This window comes from Rhinocladiella mackenziei (genome assembly GCF_000835555.1).
Source record: "Rhinocladiella mackenziei CBS 650.93 unplaced genomic scaffold supercont1.1, whole genome shotgun sequence".
Classification (NCBI taxonomy): Eukaryota; Fungi; Ascomycota; class Eurotiomycetes; order Chaetothyriales; family Herpotrichiellaceae; genus Rhinocladiella; species Rhinocladiella mackenziei.
In genome coordinates, this window is record NW_013550604.1 from 564791 (window position 1) to 590168 (window position 25378).

The 25378-nt window shown below is 49.6% G+C and overlaps 10 protein-coding genes across 10 annotated transcripts; 5 read left to right on the forward strand and 5 right to left on the reverse strand.

Annotated features, from left to right (window-relative positions):
* Positions 1 to 72: 72 nt before the first annotated feature.
* On the reverse strand, positions 73 to 1232 carry Z518_00201 (uncharacterized protein; the record flags this gene model as incomplete). The annotated part of the gene is made up of 2 exons (XM_013420805.1): positions 73 to 488; positions 563 to 1232. The coding sequence occupies 2 exons, from the start codon at positions 1230 to 1232 to the stop codon at positions 73 to 75; spliced, it is 1086 nt and encodes a 361-aa protein (XP_013276259.1).
* Positions 1233 to 4741: 3509 nt separating this feature from the next.
* Positions 4742 to 6629, reverse strand: Z518_00202 (uncharacterized protein; the record flags this gene model as incomplete). Its single annotated transcript, XM_013420806.1, has 2 exons — positions 4742 to 6059; positions 6118 to 6629. The coding sequence occupies 2 exons, from the start codon at positions 6627 to 6629 to the stop codon at positions 4742 to 4744; spliced, it is 1830 nt and encodes a 609-aa protein (XP_013276260.1).
* An 840-nt stretch (positions 6630 to 7469) lies between these two features.
* Positions 7470 to 9175, reverse strand: Z518_00203 (uncharacterized protein; the record flags this gene model as incomplete). The annotated part of the gene is made up of 4 exons (XM_013420807.1): positions 7470 to 8260; positions 8356 to 8655; positions 8715 to 8846; positions 8905 to 9175. The coding sequence occupies 4 exons, from the start codon at positions 9173 to 9175 to the stop codon at positions 7470 to 7472; spliced, it is 1494 nt and encodes a 497-aa protein (XP_013276261.1).
* A 961-nt stretch (positions 9176 to 10136) lies between these two features.
* Z518_00204 (uncharacterized protein) lies at positions 10137 to 11522 on the forward strand (the record flags this gene model as incomplete). The annotated part of the gene is made up of 5 exons (XM_013420808.1): positions 10137 to 10547; positions 10596 to 10738; positions 10796 to 10963; positions 11019 to 11268; positions 11325 to 11522. 5 exons carry the CDS (start codon positions 10137 to 10139, stop codon positions 11520 to 11522), a joined length of 1170 nt encoding a protein of 389 aa, XP_013276262.1.
* Positions 11523 to 12023: 501 nt separating this feature from the next.
* Positions 12024 to 13262, forward strand: Z518_00205 (uncharacterized protein; the record flags this gene model as incomplete). The annotated part of the gene is made up of 1 exon (XM_013420809.1): positions 12024 to 13262. One exon carries the CDS (start codon positions 12024 to 12026, stop codon positions 13260 to 13262), a length of 1239 nt encoding a protein of 412 aa, XP_013276263.1.
* A 1491-nt stretch (positions 13263 to 14753) lies between these two features.
* Positions 14754 to 15911, forward strand: Z518_00206 (uncharacterized protein; the record flags this gene model as incomplete). The annotated part of the gene is made up of 1 exon (XM_013420810.1): positions 14754 to 15911. The coding sequence occupies one exon, from the start codon at positions 14754 to 14756 to the stop codon at positions 15909 to 15911; it is 1158 nt and encodes a 385-aa protein (XP_013276264.1).
* Positions 15912 to 17031: 1120 nt separating this feature from the next.
* On the reverse strand, positions 17032 to 19005 carry Z518_00207 (uncharacterized protein; the record flags this gene model as incomplete). The annotated part of the gene is made up of 1 exon (XM_013420811.1): positions 17032 to 19005. One exon carries the CDS (start codon positions 19003 to 19005, stop codon positions 17032 to 17034), a length of 1974 nt encoding a protein of 657 aa, XP_013276265.1.
* Positions 19006 to 19383: 378 nt separating this feature from the next.
* Z518_00208 (uncharacterized protein) lies at positions 19384 to 20198 on the reverse strand (the record flags this gene model as incomplete). The annotated part of the gene is made up of 2 exons (XM_013420812.1): positions 19384 to 19896; positions 19986 to 20198. 2 exons carry the CDS (start codon positions 20196 to 20198, stop codon positions 19384 to 19386), a joined length of 726 nt encoding a protein of 241 aa, XP_013276266.1.
* Positions 20199 to 20863: 665 nt separating this feature from the next.
* Positions 20864 to 21681, forward strand: Z518_00209 (uncharacterized protein; the record flags this gene model as incomplete). Its single annotated transcript, XM_013420813.1, has 2 exons — positions 20864 to 21432; positions 21498 to 21681. The coding sequence occupies 2 exons, from the start codon at positions 20864 to 20866 to the stop codon at positions 21679 to 21681; spliced, it is 753 nt and encodes a 250-aa protein (XP_013276267.1).
* A 993-nt stretch (positions 21682 to 22674) lies between these two features.
* Z518_00210 (uncharacterized protein) lies at positions 22675 to 23157 on the forward strand (the record flags this gene model as incomplete). Its single annotated transcript, XM_013420814.1, has 1 exon — positions 22675 to 23157. The coding sequence occupies one exon, from the start codon at positions 22675 to 22677 to the stop codon at positions 23155 to 23157; it is 483 nt and encodes a 160-aa protein (XP_013276268.1).
* Positions 23158 to 25378: the final 2221 nt, after the last annotated feature.

A 25378-nucleotide genomic window follows, 5' to 3' on the forward strand; every position in this document is an offset into this window, starting at 1 on the left:
TGAAAATATGCATATTTAAACGAAGAAAAGAGCGCAAAGCACAGCTCATCTTGCTTAGGCCCTGAGGATGAATTATTTCTTTTCGATTTCAAACCCAGGATTCGTCGTAAACAGTGGCCGGGATCTATCCATCTGAAGTTTCTCTACTTCTGCCGACCTCATTCTCTTCTCCAGCACCGGAAACAATTCCAAGGTATTGGTCCGTCCGATCTTCACAATGTCCCCTTGACTAATTGGCAGCGTGTCCAACCACGTAGCACCTTCCGTGATATTCTCATACGGCGTATCGACCGAGAACAAAATCCTCTCTGCGCCAATCTCAGTCATCGAGTGAATCAGCGCGGGCGTGGAAAAGGCTCCCGCCGTCGTGATAAAGATGTTTTGTTCAAAGTACTCTCGCAGCGTCTTCTTACTGGGGAGGCTTCTGCCACGATCCCGCTTCTCGAGCCAGTGGTCAATGCGATGCAGGTGTGCCAGGAGCATTTCTCCTATTTCAACGTCAGCTTCATTTATCACAATCCCGCTGAGAGAAGGATGGAAAGGAGGAAAAGAGGTGACGAACCCATATGTCCTATAATCAACTTGACTCCAGGAAACCGATCGAACATTCCACTCGTGCACAGCGCCATGGTATGGAAACTTGTGTCTCTCGCAAAACTGTACGTCGGGCCCAACAACCACGGCCTCTTTGCATAGAGCCGTGTAATTTCATCTGGCAACGGCATATTCGGATGCAAATATACGGGCATGCCCGACCTCTCGACCGCCGCCCAAAACACATCATACCGTCGGTCGTCGTAGTGATACTCGCTGACTTTGCCTTCACCATCCACGAACTGCTGGGCGTCATGCAACATGACGCCGACCATGCCCAGGGTCTCGACGCAGCGAGCCAACTCAGACACAGCGTCTACCGGATCGTGCATAGACAAAGACGCGAATGCGGCAAATCGTGCTGGCGCCTTGTTCACGAGGTCTGCGATGTAATTGTTCGAGCGCACAGCGTAGTCTGCGGCTGCTTTTGGGTCTCGTATCCCTTGGGGTCCTGGTGGGTTTGATGAGATGATGGCATATTCGACGCCGTTGGCGTTCATCTCGTTGAGTCGGGAGCCATGGAGGTCGAGTAGGGCGGCTGCTAGGTCCTCGGAGTTGCGAGAGGCGAATTTTAGAGTGGTGGCTGGGTTGTCTTCCGGCATGCACACGTGTTCTTCAAGGATGATTTTACCAAGCATGTTGAATACCAATATTTCCAAGGTTGTTATACTCTCACATGTAAGACCAAAGCCGCAAGACGAAAAGACACGGTGAGATGAGAATATGATGCTATCTTCTCGGGGGTCAGCGAAGATCCAAAGAGGATAGACCCTGGTTCAGGTTTTCAAATGGAATCGCCTGGAGATGGACAGGCTGACATATTTCGGTCTACAAGTCACATCACAGACTTGGCTACAGATGATTCTTGCTCCGCCTCTTCCAGAAGTGGAATATGTGGAGATCGAAGAGTACACCTGCAAAGAAAAACGGGACCAGATTGTGATCCATCTCCCGTCCGTCCGCTCACGTGTTCTCCGCCGAAAAAGATTGTGATATGTTGCGACGCCAAGGCTTGTAAAGACCTTCCGAAGCGTTGTACGCTTCGTACACGCTTCGAAAGTATATAGTCTGACGGTCCCTTGGACCCTTCGAAGTCCTCCGTAAAATCACAAGATTAAGGGGCAAGGCGGAGTAGACTTTGCCATGTCGGTCTGTATCTACCGTACATAGAAAATTGTGCTTGACCGCAATATGCCCTCGTCGGACTATTCAAGTTCCACGCTCCTTGCGCGTCATGGCTAGAAGTCCTATTATGACGGCATCGGCTTCGAAACGTTTTCACTACGTATCTCCCCTCCCAGAGCACTGTTCAACTAAATGCTCGAGACACCCAAGTTTGGCCACAATATTCTCTGCTTTCCGAAACCGACACGTTCGTTCCTTTGTTGAAGTACTACTCCACTCCGATAGATCCTGTCATACTGCCAACTTATGTATGCCTGCTCTCTTTACGTGAACTCTTATATCAACGGTGCTGTGCTGTTACGGCACAACCTGGTAGGCTCATCGGAGCCTGCCGGGTGTCTGCCATGGACCCACTGTGGCTGTCGATAGCCTTGTGTGCCTGCGTGGGAGCCTTGCGGCATGACTACACCACAAGGCTATAACTATCTAGGATAGCCTCGCACTGCTTTCATGTTCATCATCTGTCGTCTTGTATAGTGCATTGGATAGTAATATTATTGTCGAATCTCCACTCTCGCTCTATAGTATGTCTCCACCCTGATATGTGCGCCGTTTGGAGAAGCGACAAAGTCGCAGCTAATGTATAGCCTATGTCTGGACATTTCGTTTTTCCCTTCTGAAAGTCAAGGCAAATCATATACCTTCAAAACGCTGGGTTATTTGCAAGGCACTTGGAGATGCTGTAATACATTACGCACTCGGAACGATCACCGTATCGGAAGAAGACATGGTCTACATCCCCGTCTTCCTGTGAACCAACAGGGCACGGCTGAACCGGCTACTCCGTACTAGAAGCTGAGTCTAGGCCCTGTTTCGTTGGTCGTGTACGAGGCAGGAGATGGAGCTCCCCTTTTTCAAGTATTATCATGATGAGCATTATCACTGCTACATGTATGCGAGCTTAAGCTCGCACGCCGTCTGTACTCGACTTGGCAGAAATGCAACATTCAACACTCGAGCCTCATTGAACCACGAATTGCTCTGCGTGTGCCCTGTATAGCGTCGACATATTCAGGACTTCACCCGTGGAGGATCTTAAAAGGTCCTGTTGAACAGGAGCCGGTACCCGTTATTGGAAAACGCGTTACCATTCCTATCCAGGATATAGGGGTTGGAATATGAGTAGAAAAAGGGGCCAATCAAATGTGTATATAATAGCAATTTGTCAAACAGACAGAGCACTCAACAACAATCAATGTACAACCGCTGATTGTTTGACAAGTTCACACAAAGTTCACTATCACGCATGGACGGCCGGCGCTTGCGATTGGAGAGGTTCCGTTAAATTCATATGCGGTCCAGTATCCCAGAACAAGGTTGTCGGGATCTGACGTGTCTTGATAGTACCAGTGCAGAGAACTGTTGAGCCGAGGCATGAAGTTGCTGATTAATTCTCAACTCGAAGATTCATTGGAGAGACTGGAGCTCCAAAATTGTTCGGGTAGAGATTGCCGGCGATTTGGGGGCCTGCTCAGCTGAAATGATTTGATTTTGTTCGTATTATAGACGAGTTCCGGTATGGCATCTTTCACGATAGCAAGCCCGGTTAATTCGAGATCGAATCCATCGGGTGTTCCAGTGAAATTCAAATCGTCAAACGCTGGCGTCGGACAGAGCACACGACCATCGAAGATGGTGGCGTATCCTTCATAGCTCTGTAAAGAAGCTCGGAAGAATGGATCAGGATTATGGGATAATTGCTTTCAGCAGCGGCCTAGTATCCGCTGCATCTCTGGTCTTAAAGCGTGGCTGAGAATTCCGCAAATTGAGATAGCTCCATTGCCTCGTGCTAAAGGGGTCGTCCAGATTCCAGTTGTCCATTTCGAAACCTTTCGTCAAATTGACAGGTAGGTTCACAAAATGTTGAAAACCGAGAACTATGTTTGGATTCAGGTCACCAACCAGTAGTGCTGATAAGAATTGAGAAGCAACGCAGGTCAAACCGGCAAGTAGAGGCGACCATTTCGTTGGTGCAGGCCTTGGTGTGCGGACAAATGTTTGTGGAGCACTACAAGATTGTCTTGCTAGTAAACACCATTGGCATCACGAAAAGAACTCCTCTATCGAGGTATAGTACTGCTATCATTACCGAACGTATGATAACCTGGAAGTGGATGACCCTTCTTATTCCCAACGCGGTCAAAGCCACGGCTCTCGTCATCCAATGGTTGATAGCAATATGGCGCCAGGTCGGATTCAATCGAGGTGAAACCCGGAGAAAGACCAAGAAACCTGAAGCTCCAAGAGGAGTCAAGGATCCCGGGGCGAGTATAGTACCACCTGTCAACCGAGGCACGGATTAGTGAGGCTCCCTTCCTCAGATAGCCTCGTCTTTTCGCCTCCGGCAATACCAACGTGGAACTTGAGTTTGGAGTAGTGTGACATGAGACACGTTCTCAACGGCTGTCTTGAGCGAGTAATTGGAACTGATCAAAGATATTCCGGGCATCATAATCATACTACAGAGAGACAGCACTCACACCTTTTCTTTTCCAAGCCTTTGTGGGGAGTGGATAAGGTGGGCCTATTATTATCAGTTATGTCCACTGTTGCTCCCCTCCTCCTCCTCCGCCCCATTCGGGTCTAGAAGCCTTCGACCTTGTGGAGAAGATACACAGCCTAATACTCGTGTATTCCTTGAGATGGGTGCGTTAGGGTCCATACCGAGATAGTTGTGGATTGATAGGTTCTACGGATCTCAGAAGGGAGCTCTGAGGCGCGTATGCAGGTACATTAGAGATTATGTTGATAGCTGCTCAGAATGCTTCAAGCAAAGGGAATCAAGTCAGAACAGGGCGAGAACAAAGCTGTACAGCCATAGTTCAAGGCTTCAATTGTCGGCTGGGTTTGAAAAGGGCGCCTCGGAACAGGCATTTGGAAAAATTAGATTTCATTGACGCAGATATGGCCATGTATGGAGACGTGAATGTTGAGGATCGCCTTTTTGAAGCTCAAGTTCTCTTTAACCTTCTAGGTGAGCGGACTCTCCTTGGATACCTGCTTTCTCAGAAGAGGCATCTTTTTCGTGATGCCGATCTCTGAATCTTTCCTTTGCCAAAGTAACAGCCGTATGAGAAGTGAAGTAAGGCGATGGATCTCTAATGCAAGTAGCTAATGTAATAGCGATGACGCCAAATGGGACTGTAGCCAGCCATGTCACCCTAAAGGCGTCAGCGTAGCCCCATTTTATTGCATTGGCCGCCGCTTCGACGACACGGGGGGGGATCCCGGCCAGCCCTGAAGTAACCCCTGAAGTCAGCGCTGCAATGAGCGATGGGACTTCCGAAAGAGCATAGTTCAAAGGTATGACTGCTTCGACAACTCTCGTCGGTATCCTTACTGCGGCCTTGTTGCTGAGGATGGTGAAAAATATCGTAGAACCCACGGCGCCTCCAAGGAATCTGGATGTACCAACAAGTCCGTAAGCCAAACCAAGGTCTCGATGAGGAACATGAAGGCCCACGGTCACGTAACAAGCAATGAGGATCCATCCAAACGGAAGTGAAGCCAATGTCTGGAATACCATGCCCATGGCGATGTGGTGGGGGGTTATCAGAGCCTGAAGAGCCATAAATGTGGTTTGTATAGCAACAGCGACCGCCATCTGAATTGGTACGTGCTTCATCTTGTAAATCAGCCCACCCAGGAGTGTACCGCCGATTGCCGCTCCAAACCCAGCCGGAATATTGTAGAAGCCAGCTTTGATGGGGTCCGCGGTCCAGATATAGCTGATCTGCAGGGGAATCAGTGCGGCGCTGGTGATGTACACAAGCCCCGTGACAAACATTACAGCGATGACTGTAACGAACTCCCTGAACATCCGGAAAAGGCGTAGAGGGAAGGTCGGTCGCTGAGGTCGTCCGCTAAAGTCCCAGAATAGCATAGCACAGAACAAGAGGAAGCCCAAACACAGAGGGACGAGTACAGCCGCGCTGTTCCACTGATATTGAATGCCTCCCCATCCAAGTCCGAGTAAGAAGAGGGCGACCCCTGCCGTATACAGAAAAAGCCCCAGATGATCCAGCTCGCGAAATATTTGTCTTCTGGAACGGTCTCTGATGGGTTTGGATGGTGGGTGGTAGAATATAATCGTCCCGAGGAGTGCGAAGGCTGCCGTGATAGTTCCAAGATGGAACACCCACCGCCAAGTGGCATATTTGACGAGTGCCTTTGCGATCAACGGACCGAATGTGCTGATCGGAAGAATCTGAAGCTCTGTTGTGGCCAGACCCAGAGAACGGTATCTATTAGGGAGGATTTCCGAAATGCCAGGGTAGATTCTACCAGAAATCAGTAGGATGCAAGGATGAGATTTCAACAAGTGGGAGAGAGACTCACGCAAATATAATGCCGACACCAAGCCCAAGAATGGTCATCGCTGCGATGATCTGTCCTAGGCTTTGTGCCGTCCCCCCTAATAGGTGCCCAACAATGAGAGTCGCCTGACCAAACAGAACTATTTGGCGGCGGCCGAAGTAATCGCTTAGCTGTCCGGCGAGTACCATTGCGACGCTCCCTGCCAGTGACCACGAACCTGCGATCCAATTCACGTTGAGGCTGTTTCCTTGCAGGTCCATTGCAATAGGTACGTTGATGGGGAAGACACAAAGAAGAGGGAAGCTGATAGATGGATGGGCTGTGAAGCTCAGGAAGAACACGGCCAGCCAAACCGACAAGCTGACTTTGGCATCGGGATCCAAGTCTTCAAGAGCAGCGCGGTGAGGGTCGCCATGGTCGTCGTGGATGTGAGGGTCAAGTTGTTCATCGCCAACTTGGTGGAAGACTCGTGCCTCTCGTCTCGCCTGAGGCTGTGTAATTTGTACATGTATCTGGCTGCCTTCAGAGTCCATTTTGAAGGCTGTGGTCTTGCAATGATAGGGATGAATCTGCCACTAAACAAAGAGACAGGTACTCAAGCTTGCCTTGACATCTTTTATAACCCCCAGATCTGCGGAGAAAGATTTCGCGGGATTGCTTCTAAATCGTGAATCCGGGGGAGGCTAAACGGGCGGGAAACAGTGCCAACCAGGAAACATTTGACCATCTAGACCTCACAGACTCGCAATCTAGGGCAACTGCATTCCCAACAAATGAAATTCTGTTTTGAAGGGCGGATGGCATTGTCCGCTCACGTGATATTAAGGGGTAAGGGGTCTGTTCCATGTCTCTGCCCTACTATTCATCATGATCCAATCTGCCAAGTCCAGCCAGTTGGACTGCTGTGTTCCACAGAGCAATCGGATGAGAGGTAGGAGGTACAGCTGCGGCTCTATGAATAGCCTAGAACAACTCTTTTTCCCCCAAGGTTGACATGTGGTTTTCGGAATCCTGGTTTCGTTTCTTTATCGGGCGCACGCCAGCTCACGTGGCTGAAGGGTAGCGAGAACAAGAGCCTGTCAGAGAGGCTTGTTTGATCTTGAAAGGAATGGTGAGAAATGGTCCTTCAGGTAGTCAGCCGTGAGATGGTTATCGCGGCTATGATGGGTCGTATACTAAGCCCTTTGATTGGACGTCTTGGGGAAGTTCAAGATGTGGTGTTTAGAACTGAGGCTAAAGTTCTATAAGTCTCGTTGAAGAGGGGGTCAAAAATCAACACATTGGCAGGTGCTGATCAAAGAGCCCGTCCAGCGTGCCATTGTACAAGGCTCCACAACAACCCGCCCACACCATCCTTGGACACTCAGTAATGGTCAGATCGAATCAACAAGCATCGATGGATCCATCCCAAACATCGTCATGGCAGTCTGCTTTGCATGAGCAAAACCAGTCTTATCCACCTTTTCTTGCACTCTAGCGCTAGTTCTCAATAATTCTTTTGCGACATCTGACCAATGAAATGTGGACTTGGGAATTCCCGTCAATATTTGCACTTCAGACGTAGTTTCCACCGGTTGAAGTTTGCCGTCCATCTTTCTCACGATTCCATCGATAATAGTCATGATAATATCACCCGGAGTGGAATGCATGACTATTGCCGTGACCGGGTCATATTGAGCACCACATATCATGGATGGGCTCAAAGCATCGAAGACAACAATATCAGCAAGCTTGCCAACAGCCAAACTTCCAACTTGATTTTCCATCCCGATGGCTCTGGCTCCGCAGATTGTTCCAAGAGCATAAGCTTCTTGTACAGTCTTGTAGATTTTTGTGGGGATTTTCCTACTTGCCAGGAATTTTGCATTGGTACAGCCTCGACCATTTAGCAGCGCCGCTCGCATTTCGGATGGAATACTGGCCAGAATGACGTTGTGGCAGTCGATTCCCAGTGAAGATCGTGATTGAATGTCCCGGTCGTTGCCGAAGCAAGCTGGTGTTCCCATGGACATTTGGAGTTCCACTGATGGCGTTGAAGAGATATAAGCATTCCGTTTCTTGACCAAAGATATATCGCTGTGGGAAAGGAAGTTTGCATGAGACAGAAGTACCGACGGAGATAGAATCCCGCAAGACTCCATAACTTCAACTGCAGAAGCTTGACCTAAAAAATAAGAAAGCCCCCGTTAACAAGCAACAGTGAAATTGGGTCCGGGAAGGTCCAGACGGGCGAGATGAAGGCATAAGGGAAACACATACCAGGCGCAGCTGGTGCATTGTGTGTCGTGATATGCTTAATGCCCATCTTCTTGATGTTTTCAAACATGGGCTGAAGGACTTCCTTGGGCAAGAACCAGCCATCGAATGCCACGCCCAATGTGACTCGGCCATCACCAAATGGTGCTTGCTGTGAGAGTCTTTCCAAAGCATCCATTGCCCACGGCGCCACAAAGCTTTGATTCATTGCAAATGGAGACCACGAATCCACACGGCCGTTGAAACAGTAGCCATAGACTGAACGTAAGCCGGAGGCAACGGTTGCTGCAATAGCTGCCTTGGCTGCGAGTAACAGTCTTGTCAGGAAATCTTTGGAGCAGGAACTTGGTGATGCGACCTACGGCGTTCTTCAGAGTAGTTCATATGTGAATGATCCACCACGGTGGTAGTGCCGGCATTGATACACTCCATGCATCCAGCCAGTTGGCCCCAAAAGATTTCATCTGGGTCAAAACTCGACGCTTGCAAGATACCTGCCGTTCTCGACACATCAGTTCAAACCCTCTGACTCCACAAGGCATCAGTCCCCACCCTGGACAAGATAGTCATGTAACAGATCGTCACCATGTCTCCCTCTCAGTCCGATGTTGTACATGTGGCGATGTGTGTCGACAAAACCGGGTGCAATTAGCTTATCGGTGCAATCAACGACCTGAACATCGTCCACAGGTTCGATCGTCGGAGCAATTTCCGCGATTTTGTTGCCTCGAATGAGAATATCCACCTTGTCGGCCTTCGCTTGGTCGTCGATCTCGTGAAGGATGGCGACGCCATTTTTCAGGAGAATGGAATTTTCGGCCATGTTTCCTTTCGACTTATCCGAAAAATGAGCGTCTCCAAAAGAGCCAGAAACGAGCGTCAACCAGTAAGGAAAATCACACAAAAATGTCGAAAACGAAAGATTGTTGAATCTCGAATAAAATATGACACAGACCAACGCCACGACGCCTATGGTGAACTACGCTCGAATTGGAGTCCCGGGCTCAAGCCCTTCTCTGATGGAGCGCCCCGAATCTACTCCACACAAATGGTACCCGAGGTTTTCTCGAACTCTCCGTCACAGGAGAGAAAATGGAAGAAAAAGACGCCCGTCCACGTGATCGGAGACGAGATTGCCGTAAGCAGGATGAGAGAGGGGGTGGCCCTGGGTGAACCTCGCTTGCAAGCCGGTCAGCATTAAACGAAATGGAATGGTTTGCGAGGAAAAGAGGGTGGGGGAGGCTTTTCCCATTGATAAATCCGGGGATCGCTTGTTAGCTCTGGCTAGGCCATAATGAATATATGAGAGTTGGACCTTTGGATCACCTGTGATCTCGCCCGACAAGGCCAAAACCTTTTGATCTTCGTGAAGCCGCTGATAACTGACATTATGGAGATTCATTTGCTGATCTACCTGCTCTCTGGGGTTGTAGGTCTCTTCATATTGAGCTGCCTGCGAAGTATCTTTCGAAAAGGACTTCGAGATATTCCGGGTCCATCTCTCGCACGAATTACTGCTCTATATCGAGTGGGAATGGTTTACGACGGAAAGGGAGTCTCCAGATACAAACAGCTTCATGAGAAGTATGGGACGGTCGTGAGAACAGGCCCATATCACGTCTCAGTCAGCGATCCACAAGTGATCCCAATCATTTACGGGTTCTCAAGCAAATTTAGAAAGGTCCCAATTCAGTACCCCTGCTTCTGTGGAGATATCTAATGCGCCATAGTCCGGGTTTTATTCTCCGTCTGTGCCATTTTACGAGGGCCAACCCCTTGATAACATGTTTACCGCCGTGGATCCAGGCCTGCACAAAGTTCTGAGAAACCCGACAGCACAAGTGTATTCCATGACCAACGTACGGAGTTATGAGCAACATATCGACGATTGCACCAAGATTTTTTTGGATATACTGAAACAGGTAGAAGGACAAGCACTTGATTTCACCGATTATTTTCACTGGTATGCCTTTGACGTGGTTGCCAGCATAACCTATCACAGAAGGCTGGGCTTCCTGGATGCCCGCGGAGACGTGCACGGCATGATTAAGGGGCAAGAAGCTCTCCTCCCATATCTCGCAATTATTGGACAACTACCTTATCTACACCCTTATCTGTTTGGCAACCGACACATGATCGCTCTCATGCAGAGACTGTTTCCCAGTCTTCCAGACCCACTCGGGGACCTGTTTGGGGTGTGTGATATTCCTCCCGCGAAAGGGCAAAGTGTTAACCATCAGTAGAACATTGACAAGGAAATCCGACGCTACGACCAGGAAGAGAAACACGACAGGCGTACGGATTTCCTTGCGCAGCTGAGAGCCAAAGACAACCCTGATCGGGTGAATTTCAAGAGGGATTTGATGAACCATCTATCAAACAATATGTAGAGATCCCAATCACACCTTCACGGACATTCCTTCAGCTAACTTTTCCACTCCAGACTCGCCGGGAGTGACACGACCGCGACAGGAATTCGAGCTATTTTATATTTTCTCATCAAAAATCCCACAAAATACAAGAAAGTGGTGGCTGAGATCGACGAAGCTGATTTGAACGGAAAGCTGTCACCATATGTGACATATGAAGAGAGTCAAAAACTTGAATACTTGTGAGCGGAGCTCAATTACCCACGCAAAATTCAACCTAATCTGACCATGTTGCAGCCGAGCCGTTGTCAAGGAAGCACTCCGACTCCATGCTCCGACCTGCTTTCCCCTGGAGCGAGTGGTTCCTCCAGAGGGCGCCAGCCTCTGCGGTTACGATATGCCGGGGGGAACGATCATCGGCATCATGGCTCCCCTGATTAACCACCACAAAGAGACCTATGGCGAGGATGCAGATACGTTCCGTCCCGAAAGATGGCTTGAGGCCGATGCAGAGCAGCTCATAGTTATGGAACGTAACTTTACGACCGTATGCTCCCATCTGCGCTTTGGGTGGTGTTGAGATGCTGACTCCATGGGAAACAGTTTGGGCACGGTGAACGTGCGTGTATCGGGAAGAACATTGCCCTGCTGGAGATGTCAAAATTTGTTCCCCAGTTACTCCGACACTTCGATGTCGAGTGGGCATCTCAGTCCCCCGAATGGACGACATATTCCTATTGGTTCTGCAAGCAGAAGGACGTCATACTGAGGTTCAAGTCACGGACGAAGACCGCGACCTAGTTGCGGGTGATATAATAAATGGGCAATAGGCTCGACTCGTCCGGCTTTTGGTGGGCCCGGACGTAACTGTCAGGTGACCAGCACGTGATGTCTTGGCACCGGGCCGCGGAACGTCACCGTCAATTCGAACCACTTCCATCCACTTGAACTTTGTCCGCTGCATGCAATTATATCAGTTACGCATCTTTAGCTACAAAACAGATACCTCTATACCTTTGATATATCTGGAGGGACTTGCTGTGAACGGCCAGGCTTGGTCGGGCCCCGCGGCCTTGATGTGTGACACATAATCCCGTCTCGCCGCGGAATCTCAATGTAGCCTCACGTGCTCTGGGTTCAAGGCATCACTGTTGCCTACGTCCAAATGAGTTGACACGTGGTTGGTAGCGGTGTCATAGCCTCAACCCCCCTTCCAAGATAAATCAAATTTTTCGCCTTGTTCTCGTACCTGAGTTCCATCATTTGGTCCTTCTACGGAGTCGAACAAACCAAGGCTACAATATGGGTCTTCCGAATGCAGAGCAGGAACCATCAAGGCCCCCCAAGTTTACCATCGACCTATCGCTCAACCCTGAAGATCGCTATAAGGCCTTGGCCACCGCCTATCAGACCGAAGTTCGAGGCCTGACGGGCTTATTCAATGCCCTCTTACGGGATATTGGCCTTCCCGGTTCCTATCACGGATTAGTCAATGGAGCCGCTCGCCTCCTTTTGAGAGGCGTCCATTCCCCCATCGAAACGGCAGAACTCCGTGGCATATCCCAGGTCACGGGGATCCCCATGTACCTCCTTGTCTCTTTCAACGTCATTCTGGATGCGCTGATGGGGTGTACTTCTGGTGCGGTCAAGACATTGGAGGACGGACAGCCAAAGAGTCAAGCCAAGATGCTACATTTTCGCACGTTGGACTGGACCATGGATCCGCTTCGATCAATCATTGTGCAACTCGACTTTGTTCGGAGTCGGTCGGCAAACCCATCCCGGGTTCTTGCCCGCAGCATTACCTATGTTGGCTTCGTCGGCATTTTGACTGGTGTGCGTGAGCGTCTCAGTCTATCGCTGAATTTCCGGGCGGTGCACAACGCCACTACAAAGAGAGATCACTTCAGGTTTTATTTTCATCATCTTTTGGTTCTTTTAGGCATTCGTCAGTCAATCTCGAGCATATTAAGGAATTATATGTTTTCGGACGTACCACACGAAAAGAATCAGCCCAAGACTCTTGCTGAGGTCTCGGAGGAACTGCTCCATCGACACACGACAGCGGCGTACTTGACCTTTAGTGACGGCGGTTCGACCATTGTGATCGAAAAAGACTACGATAGTGGCCAGATTCGAAAGTCAAGTACATTCATCGCCGCCACCAACCATGACGAAGTTGAGCATCATCCAAAGTCAAATGCAGCCACTCCCGTGGCGAATGAGGTTGCCGGAGGGTCTTCACGAATCGCACCTGGTTTGGAGGAACTTCTAGAGGAGAGTCGGGACAGACTTGAGTGCGTTGCTTCAAAATGGACATCCCGGGTGCGAAAAGTCAAAAGACAATCCAGGAGAGAAGGACGGACGGATTTGCACCGCATTGAAGATGAAACCACCGTTACCGAAGCTGACGTGATTGAGTGGGTCTCGGCATATCCAACAACAAACGAACAAACTCATTTGGCGACTGTTCTGGATGCTACGAATGGCCAAGTCGTCTGGACACGCGTCTATCCGGACCCAAACGAGAACGCCGAATGAATGGGAATCCTGGCCCGGACCTATGCTCCGTTTCCCCCTGGCTGCCAAGAAACATTCTATTTTCCATTGTGGGCATCCGATCCAGGACTTCCGGAATGGATTTCCACCAGACCCGAATCCCCGAGTTCACTAGCGGGTGTCGATCCTCGGTCCTCGATTTAGGCCACTCTGGCGGACATTTGCACTGGCATGTTATTCTCCGGGCGCCACCTAACATCAGCAGAGAAGCACCGTTGATGGCAAGTACATTCACAAAGCATTACTTCCGTGCACCAAGATATTCATACCAATTTGAAGACTGCGTCTTTTTGATTTTAGAGACTAGCACTGTGGTGAGTGGAGAACCGAGGACGCGCTTTGCCATCACGTATAAGGATGATTCCATCGTCGGACACTGTCAGTTTATACTTCACCTGCCGCTGACGGATTCTACGGGTTTCCTAGTAAGCTTTCACATCAGTCAAAGCATACAAGGCTTCAATGCCGAGGAAAATTCGCGCATTAACCCCCTCCCCCGTGGCAGGACAAGGCGTTACTGAGGATTTCGAAGCTTTCCTTGGCCCAATATGGATGACGACGTTAACTCGGACTGAAGAGTGTCAAGCGCAGGGGTAGTAATAGATTACTTAAGTCGCCGCAGAAGAGATATTTCCGAGGAAAGTCAGCAAGAAAGGTACAACATTGGAGAAACCCCATTGTCGTCGTATAGCAGAACATTAAAACCAAGTGGTGATGATACTCACAGCTTGGTTATAGTGGGCAAGGCCCACCAGCGAAAGAACCATCGCCCCGGGCAAAGGCTGGAATATGGGTGGGGATTAGGCCAGCCTTAACTAAGGTTTGAGGCGGTGTTGGATGAGCTAAAGGCAATTTAAGCCTCCGCCGCTGCACCGCTAAAGGCTTAGAACGGCGGTCAAATCACCCCGTCTCCCGGGAACAACCTCAAAGATGAATTGCAGCGCGGGGGGCCCAAACTTGGCTTGTGGTCGGCCCAATGCTATCAAGACGTCGATCCCAGACCACAGCCAACAACATTGCCATCACCCCAGCCTATGATTTGCAAACACTAAACACCAACATCCTTGTCCTATGAAACCAAAATAGAACCACTTCTGCTCTTCAGCCAATTCGTCATCATTATCCCTGACCCTTCACCATGCTTCACTGCCTTCCCTCAGGTTTGACAGCCCTGTGCCTAACCACAGATTTAACATGTCCGACACATCACTCTCCGTGGCCGAATAACGGAATTGCGGCCCTTTGCGGACAATAACCAGGGCTTCATACGGTATCCTTCACCAAGGTAAATATCAGGCCTCGCCTGGCAATTTTCTTTCCCGCTCCCTCTGCCTCTCTCAATTGTCAAATCTCTTTGTATAAAACCCCAGGACGGCTAGCGGTTTCCTTTTCCTTCTGCGACACGACATTCCTTTTCTTCTTCTTCTTGTTCATCTCCATCTAAGCGCTCGTTGATCAAGGCCTTTATCCGTCATGGCTAATACGATTCTATCTCTTCTTGTCCTTGCATTGTCGGCTCTTCCTTTACTTGTTCAAGCTGCCCCGACTCCAGAGCCACGGGCTCAATTTACGCATTTCCCGGTTGTCGACGCATGGTTGAATGACAAGCATCCCGGAAAATACCAACCTTGCACGGACGACCGAATCAAGGTCCGACAGGACTTCGAATCCATGGCACCCCAAGAACGAAAGGCCTACACCGACGCGATCAAGTGTCTGATGACCAAACCGTCTCAACTCGATCAAACCCTCTATCCTGCGGCGACCAATCGATATATGGACTACGCCGTCACCCACGTCAATCTCACAAGAACAGTCCATCTTTCAGGCTTCTTCTTAACTTGGCATCGATACTTTCTCCACCTGTTCGAGGAGGATCTGGCCAAACAATGTGGCTACACCGGATCTTTCCCATACTGGAACTGGCCTGCAACAGCAGACAACCTCCACGGCACTGCGATCTTCGATGGTTCTGAATTCTCCATGTCCGGTGATGGCCTCTATGTCGACAGTGGTCCTGTCGTCCTGTCCCCCACCCTCGAACTTCCTCATGGCTCCGGTGGTGGTTGTGTTACTACTGGTCCATTTGCTGGTATGCAGACAACAATGCAACCGATTCCTGTCAGCTATATCACCGAAGGATTACCCCTTCCTGAAACAGCATTCCAACTCAATCAAACCTGCTTGACAAGAGATCTCAATACCTATGCTGCTCAACGATATTGTAATTACACTGCACTTTATCAATGCCTGGACACCGATGACATTGCATCCTTCGACACCCAAATCAACGGAGTGGTGGGCGGTGGAGAATTGGGCCTACATTCTGGTGCCCATTTCATTGTTGGATCTCCTGGGTCCTCGATTTATGTCTCGGTGATGGATCCGATTTGGTGGCCACTTCACACCATGCTGGACAATCTCTACACCTCATGGCAAAATCGGCATCCTGATCTTGCAAATGCATTGTATGGGACCGAAACGGCGGTTAACCTGCCACCCAGCCCCAACGTCACCCTCGACACTCTTCAACCTGGTTGGGGTTACTTCCAACAAGATCCTATTGCTGTTGGAGAACTGATCAGCACTACCTCGGGGCCTTTCTGTTACAAATATGATGTTTCTTTGTAAATCTCGGTTTTCACTTGCACAATTCGTCCGCGACATAACATGGTACTATTTCAGGGAGCATTACACGGCAATCGGTGTGCTGTACATCATGATCGCTGCATACGTGGAGTTACTATGGATGGTTAAAAAGGCCTTCTTTGTCATTGACGCTATCATCGTAACAGTATACGGATGCTTTAGTAAGCACTCCTACGGCGGGAGGCAGCATCGTGACGGCTTCTGGGGTTACTACATCATACGTGCCTTTTATTTTTTTCCAGCTTTTCTTTTCCCAGCAAGCAGCATCACTGGGCAGTGTTAATTGAGTGTCCTTACTATTGCATTGCAAATGCATTTGAAGAAGGAAACGCATTTCCAATTGACTTTTCTGATAATTGTTTCCTGAATCTTTTCATGTAAATCCCGTCTGTTAGTTGCGACATGTTGGGAGACTAATACAGGATGACCCCTCTTCTCGTGTCATGTCATACCATGCTTGTATCACGCCTTGATCCCTAGCCAGCCCATAATCCTCCCCGTCTCAAACTGCGACGGTAAAAGAGTCCGTTATCATTTCACTTGGCTGGCAAGCTGGCCAACACCCACCGCATACCCGAACGACATCGCACACGAGCCCTTCCACCGTGGCCCTCATTCCGGTCAACCGTGAGCAAATCACGGAAATGCACCTCTAACCAATGTTAAGGCGAACGAGAAATTCCCCGCCCCCTTCTCTGAAGTCCTCACCCGAATATATTCGCTACCAACCACGCGATTGGAATTTCTGTATTGGTGCTTAATTCACTGCTGGAATTCGTCATTTGAGGTACGGTTTAAAGGCATCGTCGAAAGGATACACCACAGATCACGCACCTTGAAGTGAAGACCTTGGGTCTAGGCGGATTATTCGCTGATAGAATTCGTCACTTGAGATTGTATTTTGGAAGCGTGGAATATGCTCACAGCAAATGAGGAGCGGGCCTCGTCCTCGGAAGAAATATTGAGAGAAGAGGGGGGACATATGGTTGCGGAGGACCCAAGCTTGAGTTAGATGGGACATATTCATCTTCATTTTCATTCTCGACGGTGTCTCTTTTTACGACTTCTTTCGTAACGTGACCACATCATTCAATCTTCCTATTCAGTTCTTCTTCTTTTTCTTCGTCTTGTCCTCGACATTGATCCATCGTCTGTCCACACCTCTCTTCTCGACTTCCTTCTCGACCACATCTCTCTGGTCCCCTTGCACCAAGACCTCCAACATCCCCGGTTTCCCACCGACCAATTGACCGACACTGGCACTCCCCGCGCACTTTTTTTGCAACTCAGGTCCCAAAATCTGAGGGCTGATACCAAACACTTCAAGCCCTGAGATCTTGGTGACCACTTTCGTGCCCGAACGTTTTTCCAGCGTAATGTTCACGTGTGGAGGTGATCCGGATTTGGGTTTCAGTGTGGGTGTTGAGTCGGGATTCTCCGGGTCGTAGGTTTGATCGTTGCGAAGGAGTAACCAGTGGGGGATGCATAGGTGAGAGTCGTCGAGGATACGTTTGAGAAGAGCGTCGCGAGCGATTTCGCCCGCGGCAAGGGCTCGGGTATCGATGGCGGAGGGATTCGACGAGAGAATGTTGTTGGCGATGAACGGGTCGAATTTGATGAAGCGTGGAGACGAGGTATTCGTTGTCAAGGATGGGTTGTTTTCGATGTACTTCTTCAGGAACGAGGAGATTTGCGACGAGGTGTAGAATGATGTCTTGGAAGGGATGAGGTCTGGGACCAGCTTGTTGGATGCTCGGTAGACGATTTGCAAGGTCAGTTTTTGTCCCAGTGACAGGTCGGTGGCGCTTCCCGAAGAGGATGGTTGAGTGTCTCCGGGGCCCGTGGTGGCTCGCTGAGATTTGGGTTTGGGGAGCTCGTATGGTGCGAAGTTGCAAACCTTTTCGTCATCGAAATCAATGTCCAAAATGACCGTCTCACCTCCGTTTCTATCTTTGGACTTGACCAACACAGCTTTGTCGAGGTATTTGATAAATTTCTTGATGGTTTTCCATGATGTCTTCTTAATGGTGTAGTGTTGGGTCTGGAATCGGAGATGAGGTTGGACCATGTTCGACATCAAATAGGATGGTTGAATCGGAAAATCAAATCCATAGTGGGGGGGCTCGCCCTTCTTTTTGGCATTGTAGACGGCATAGAGGAAGGCGTCGACAAAGGCATCATCCACCTCAGCAGTCGTTGGTTCCCGTTCGGGTTCGGCCCCATCCGGCTCTGCGGTTGAGTCATCGGCGAGGATTTCTCCATGGTGGGATTCCACTGTCGAAGGGTCCAAGGCCACACCGCCGTCTTCCTGACCATCATCGTCTTCATTGTCTTCCAGATGTAATCGTTCCACTCCATTTTCGGCTTCCCAACCTTCGATTGTCCGTGGAGCAGATCGTCCTCCAGTTCCAGCCTGGCTCCAATTCCAGATCTCATCGCCTTCCCAATGGACGCCTTCAACAGCCGCTCCTTTTGCTCCTTGAACGCGACCCAGGCTTGAAACGTCAATCTTACACGTGCCGACCCATATCGGCACACTCGGCCTCTCCAATCCGGCGACGGCGACAACGGCACCAATCTTGGCGGCATCGGGCCAGGGAGGGCCACCCACAAGACCTGGAGTCATCAAATCGGCTCCGGTACGGAGCTTTTCGACCACGAAGTCCTGCGTGTGCAATAGCGGGACCAAACCCGGATTATGCCACAGTGTATACACGGTGGGATATAGCCGCGAATCTTTTCCATGCTGAATCCATAATATTCTCTCTTCTTGACCCGGATGTGCACCGACATAGACCGTCCCTGAGACCAGAGTGGCATTTGGTCCCGAATGTGTTGTAAAGCGCGCTGAGAGACATGTCTCGGGAATGAGGCTGGTTCGAGTGGATGAGAGGGCGGGAGTGGGATTGTTGGAGGGGGGAGCGCTTTGGCCTTGGGCAGCAGAGAATGTGGGATCTATCTCTTCTAATGTCGGGACGTGCACCTGGTAATCGACAATGATTTGGTCGGCCAGTCTCCGTCGGTCTGAGGAGCGAAGAGGGGAGAGGTTCTTGATTTGAGGTTTCTTTTTGAACATTGTAATCGACGCTAGTGTGCAGATGCGCGAAGGGGGTGGTCGGCTTGGAAAAAGGTGATGACTCTGAGCATTGAGAAATCTCGTTACATCGTGGCCCCGATAAGGCGGATTGAAATATCTGCCTGCAGACAAATTAAAAGGCACATCAGTGGCAAGATCGGTCGTGACGCATGAGAATGTTGCCGACACGGCAGTGTCTCACAATGCGGTCGGAAAATTTGAAAAAGTACACATTAATTACGTCATTCGGAAATGGGCCCGTATTTTTGATTACAATGTCGACCAATACCTCCTCCTACCGATGTCTATCTCGTGCGGTGCTAATGGATATGCTGCGTGCCCTTCATATCCGCATGTCACCACGGAGCACTTCCTTGTCTACTCTGCGTAGATACCCATCTTCTTCTCTTTTGCCTCTTTCCACCAAGAGTCGGCGTTGTCCGGAATGCCAGCCAGCTCAAGGTACTTCCGCCGCTCGCGTTTCATGGGTTGATCAATCTCTTGCTCTTGGTTCCTCTCTGCCATCGCCTCGTCAATGTCGATTTGCTGGCTGTCGGTCAACGAGCCCATCAATGTCGGGCTGCCAAGCGGCAAGTCATGACCCTGGTCGACTTGCCAGAAATGATAGAGTTTGCCGTACAAATTGACCACCTCTTCCATGGCCTTTGTCTCCAGTTCATCCCATTGATCTTTTTGCTGCTTGTGGGATTCGGGGTACGGGAGGACTAGCATGCCGGACTTGACTTCGAATTCATGCGAGTGCCAAAGCCTTTGCTCTTCGGGATCTAGAGTGAGGTAACGGGATTTGGGGATCATGAACTCGACCCCGATGAGACGGGCACCCGGTTGGCACGAGTCGTAGATCAAGCATTGTCGAACATCTTGAAGTATCTTAGCATGTTTCCTTCCAAACCCCAAGATTGTGATTACTTGCCTTTGCCGACATGAGAGCAGAAATGATGGGCCGAAACCGTCCTCACTTCTCCCCGTCGGGCTTCATCAGTATAGATGTGAAGGGCATGAAGATATTCGCAGACATTGTGAAGGGGCTTCATCTCGGGCTCCATGGTTGCTCTCACGTGTGTTTGAATGCCCAGATACAGAAGCCAGGACTTCAGCCAGGCGGACGGGCTGGATTTAAGAGCCCAGGAGGCCACATTCGTTATCGCTGGAAGGATCTTGGCTTGACTCATCGTCGTAAGGACTCTATTCAGTCGCGAACCGATGTTTTCACACGATATTGAAGATATGAACACGAAGCCCGAGAGATGGAGTCGTCCATCACGAATGAAGATATGAAACGAAATTTCTCTTCGGGGACTGATGTCACAGGCGTCAGAACCCGCAGGGAATGGGTTGCTCTATCGAGTATTGATCAGTGCAGCAGGACTTCACTTACCTGCAGGGCGACCTTGAGTTGAGGAAACAGATGCTACAACTCAACAATTTGAAAAACCCTGTTCCTGGCACGTACAACAGGATGTCAATGGTGCTGAAGTTTGATAAGACCGGATACACTCTCTGCCAAAGGGAAAAACAGTGTCTTTCCGGAAGAACAGATAATCCGACATCCGACAGCGTGGTATTTTCAGTGAGACAAGGCTGCGCATTGTTACGTCCCTGGCCCCTCCATTCTCCGGCAAACAGAGTATTGGACTTTTCCAAACAGCTGTGTTTCGAACTAGACAGGAAACTTTTTCGACGCTCCCAAAAACTTGAACCATCCGATCAACGGAGTTACCACTTTCAACTCGGTACAAGAAAACTCCGCTCCCCGACACTCTCGTCCCTTTTCTTCTACCGGTTTCCAATCCCAAATCCCAGTCGAAAGTAAGCCCCAGAAACCTTGCTTGTCAACATGGCCGGCCGCCTCGAAGGAAAAGTCGCCATTGTTACGGGTGGTGGCAGTGGTTTTGGCGCCGGAATTGCAACCAAATTCGTTCAAGAAGGGGCCAAAGTCCTCATCTGTGACCTGTCTCAAGAGAATGGCACCAGCGTCGCGCAGTCATTGGGCTGCGAGTTCCAAGTAGCCAACGTCACCCAGCGCTCTGATTGGGAATCCTTGCTCAAGAAGGCCATCGACTCCTTTGGAGGCCTCGACATCATAGTCAACAATGCCGGAGCCACTTACAGCAACAAGCCAACCGAGACAGTCACCGATAACGATTTCGACTTGTGCTTCAATGTCAATGTGAAGAGTATTTATCTTTCGAGTAGTGTACTGTTGCCATACTTCATGGAGAACAACCGACCTGGCTGTTTCATTCAGATTGCTTCCACGGCCGGGATCAGGCCACGTCCCGGGCTAACTTGGTATAATGCTTCCAAGGCCGCGGTCAGCAATGCCACCAAGACGATGGCAGTGGAATATGCGCCTAAGAAAATCAGATTTAATGCCGTTTGCCCCGTCGTCGGAAGCACAGGGATGTCAGTTCACAATTCCACCATTCAGTCTAACCATGAAGAGCTCTTGCTGACATTTTGTCGTCCAGGACACATCTTTTCCTGGGAAAACCAGACACCGAAGAGAACAGAAAGGCCTTTGTTTCGACTGTACCTTTAGGACGAGGTAGCACACCCAAGGATGTGGCTAACGCTTGTTGTTACCTTGCCAGTGACGAAGCAGAATTCATCACGGGCGTGAATTTGGAAGTGGACGGCGGCCGATGTGTTTAGACAACATCCATGTTCGATAACTCAATACACTCGAATTGTCTGTCAAATATCAAAAGGGCACGCAATCATGCCTCTCAGTTGAAATCACAAACCGGTCTCGAACAAGCTTCGTTTCTCTTCGAGCTGCAGGAATCCTCGAGACTGGAAATTCAGTCAGAGAAATGTAACCACCGGTCGTGGACATATTCAGCCTCGTAGTACCGCTTCCGGTGAGGTCTCACTATTACCCTCCCAACCCTTTCGAGAATCAGCATAAGGCCCGATCTCCAATCAGAATGCAATTAGCTCACACGAATTCATAAAACCGTCGTCATAAATACGGACATCGACGATAGCAGAGGAATGGTCCCGCTATTCAAGTCCGACGAGCTGATCGTGTGGAGCCAATGCCTTCCGGGAGCGATATGACACCAAAACTTTACGAAACGAACCTCACATCGAAGCAGTCACGGGATCCAATCCGAAGATTCCACGAATGATGCCACTCGACCAGTGATATTTAGTTCGTCCCTTGAATCGCATCCAGAATGGCAAGAGAACGGCTTCTGCAGAAATGTATTCGCACACCTGCTTCAATCTCTCAGATCGCGGGGCCAAGAAATACACGAGGTGTTTCGAAGATAAAAGGCCCCAGAACTTGTTCTCTCCACCGTGTTATTTTACCATCGGTTTTTCAGGGCATTGATGGAAATCTCTATTACTCAAAGTCAAGATTTGTTTTCTCGAGCATTTCCGCCATGAGCGTTGCCCAAGGGCCGCCTCAGCCTTGCGATATATCCCTTCAGCGACTTTCCAAATCCGAGTCGAAGGTAACACTGAGCGAGAATCTCTCCCCTCGCGACATCGCGCCAAAATGACTCGACCAATTTGCCTCTGCATTGTCGAATGCTAATGTTTCTCAACCGTTGTCGCTCATCCATACAGAACCACGGCGGCGGGATCCATCTCGCTTTGGATGGGGATTTTCACACCCTCCACGGCCTTCCCACAATCATGGCATTTCTCGAGCCACGAATTCGAGGATGTAGCTTTCCAAGCTTCAAACTCAATGAAGCAGGGAAGTTTGCTCCGTCAACTTCATCGCCAGTGGACGGCCCTGAGTGGGTCGAGAGCATGCTTTCCATCGAAACAAAATTTGGACGTGGAAAGGGAATGCTTCGACTTGTCCAGGGCGACGATGGCATCTACAAAGGCTATATGCTGTACACCTCACTGCCGGAATTGAAAGGGTTTGAAGAAAATTCGGGAGCGCGGAGACCGCATGGAGGGAACAACTCTTTCGTGGGGAGGAAAGAGTTGACTGTGTTGACTATCATGACGTCGTTCTTCATAATAATAGATATCAGGAGGCAAGAGTTTGGTCAAAGGCTATACACGAGCGACAAATCGTCACGACTACACCTGAACAAGAAGGAACCAGCACTGTTAGCTTCGCGACGGGGTGCGAAGACGAGAGAAGATGACCGGAGGATATGAAAAGTATGATCAGGACAAATATTAATGTATGCCTATGGAATCTTTCCAAGGATTGATGTTTCAAGGACACAAGAACAATTCAGTAGAATGAAAAGCCCAACGATAATAGAATCACAAACACCGCATTGCGAGGCTAAGAAGGATTGGATGTGAGTGAGAGATCAATGGATTCCATTCGCGAAAGATACATCAAAGGAATAATTTGGTCGAGCGAGCTTTTGTTGAACGGAGGCAGGTACAGTTCCTCATCCACTTGGTTGGCAGCTACAGTGGGCACGACCCACCGTCATGCCGACCTCGACTTGTCTCCAGCTTACGGCGTCGCCGCTGTATGTCTGATTTCAGGAGTTAAGGATTTCCAATTTAATCAGAAAGGAAGCGGAGGAGATATTGCGACGAAGATGGAAGCATACGGTGCCTACGTATCGACCTGTCACAGGAGGGTTTCTTTTGCTGGCTGACCTAATGGCTTGATTTGCAATACATTTCACCGGCGCATAAAGTCGAGAATTGGTACCTAATGTCCTTTGGAGATCAATTTTGAAATGGGGGGCAAAACAGCGACTTGATCGCCGTCCAGGCCCCCTCTAAAGGAGGTAAATCATGTGAGCACGTCTTGTGACTGAAAGAGAGCATTGTCATGGTGAGATCCTACCCACCACAAGCAGTGAAAAAGTCAATGTCTACATTTATCTTGACAAGGAGAGCTCATCTGGGTCGGTGGTCGTAGAACGTTACCTGCCTGTCGTCTAGGGTGTCTGGCGCAAATCTTAGGGCTTGATAGTAAATGTGTGGAAGAGGCGTTAAGACGCTGACAGAATGGTTCCAACTCAAAAACAAGATCATCGACTCGGTTTTCGGAGAAAACGACCGACCAATCGAATTCAGCAGGACCACTCCTGGAGTTAACAATTCATGTTTGAAAAAGTGGTGTGACAATCAATATTCGTCAGTCCGGGAGGACGAAATTGTCGGCACAGCAAATAGAGTTCCAAGGAAAGTGGTACAAGGCAGGAATATACTCTCACTCGGTTAGGACGAAGCAGCTACCCAGATGTCAAATTGATGGCTGACTTCTGTGGATAGTCCACAAAGATGGGACGCATGAAATGATAGTTTTGGTCCTTTCTTTCGAAATTGAGAGCAAAGCTTGCTCCTGTCGAACATCCCAGAGCATGACCAACAATGACCTCCTTGTCGGAGAATGAAGATGGTGTTGAGGCTTGTCACTCGTAACGCCACCGACACGTGGGCATCGATGCTGGCCTTTGATGAAGCCGTTTCTGCCCGGAAAAATTTTCATCTGGTCAGCTAGTCAAAGACATTCAGACCGGTATTACCTTTGAGTTGAGTGGTTTGGGTGTGCAGGTTGATTGGTACAGAAGCCATCCTGGATGGCTGTCAAATTTGTTGGTTCGGCCAATGTACGGCTGCAGTCAGTGGTGCAGTCGGGTCCAATAACAGCGGATGTTCACGTCATTGGAAAGGCCCCATGATTCCAACCATCCCACCATCCCAACATAGCCTCAAGCAGTCTAGAAGATGAACGACTCTCCAGAAGCGTGTTCGTAAGATCTGATTCGTCCATTCAGGGTCACGGCCAATCCGGATTTTTATTCAGCCAGTCATCAAGATTGAGATTCTTCAAGCTTGGTGAACGTTGTGATTCTGCTGGCGTAATTGGAGCTAGCCCCCAAAAAGGGTGGCTCGGGTGCGACGTTCGAGGAAAACTAAAAGACCTGCCAAAAGCGTGGATGACACGAAAAGAGTGGTGCAGAGGGGTCTAAAACTTGATGTGGCGGACGTCGAGACTTTTATTCCTGTACATCCTGGCTCTGACTTGTCCTTGAAATGAATGTGGTAAGCGACGATGGACACAATGCAGGTACCCAGAGGGGCCGGCGGGGTCAGCACCCGTTCAATAATGGCCCGGCCACCCCCCAAATTTGTTGAGATCAAAATTCTTATATCTCTGATGAGAAATACAAATGAGGCTTCGCTTCAGATCGAAGGATCGAACCGAGCATGTGTGGTCCGCTCGATCTATCGAAATGAGAACGAAGTGATCTCTCGTATCGATGGGGCCATGATGTTGAGAGCCAAAGACAACGAGGACGGGAAAATCGACCTTCAATTTTTCGTACACCATACTCAAACGGTACGTTGTTGCTGTCAAAGTTTTTCGCAAGGATGTTTTGGCCATGGGAATCCTATTTAGCAC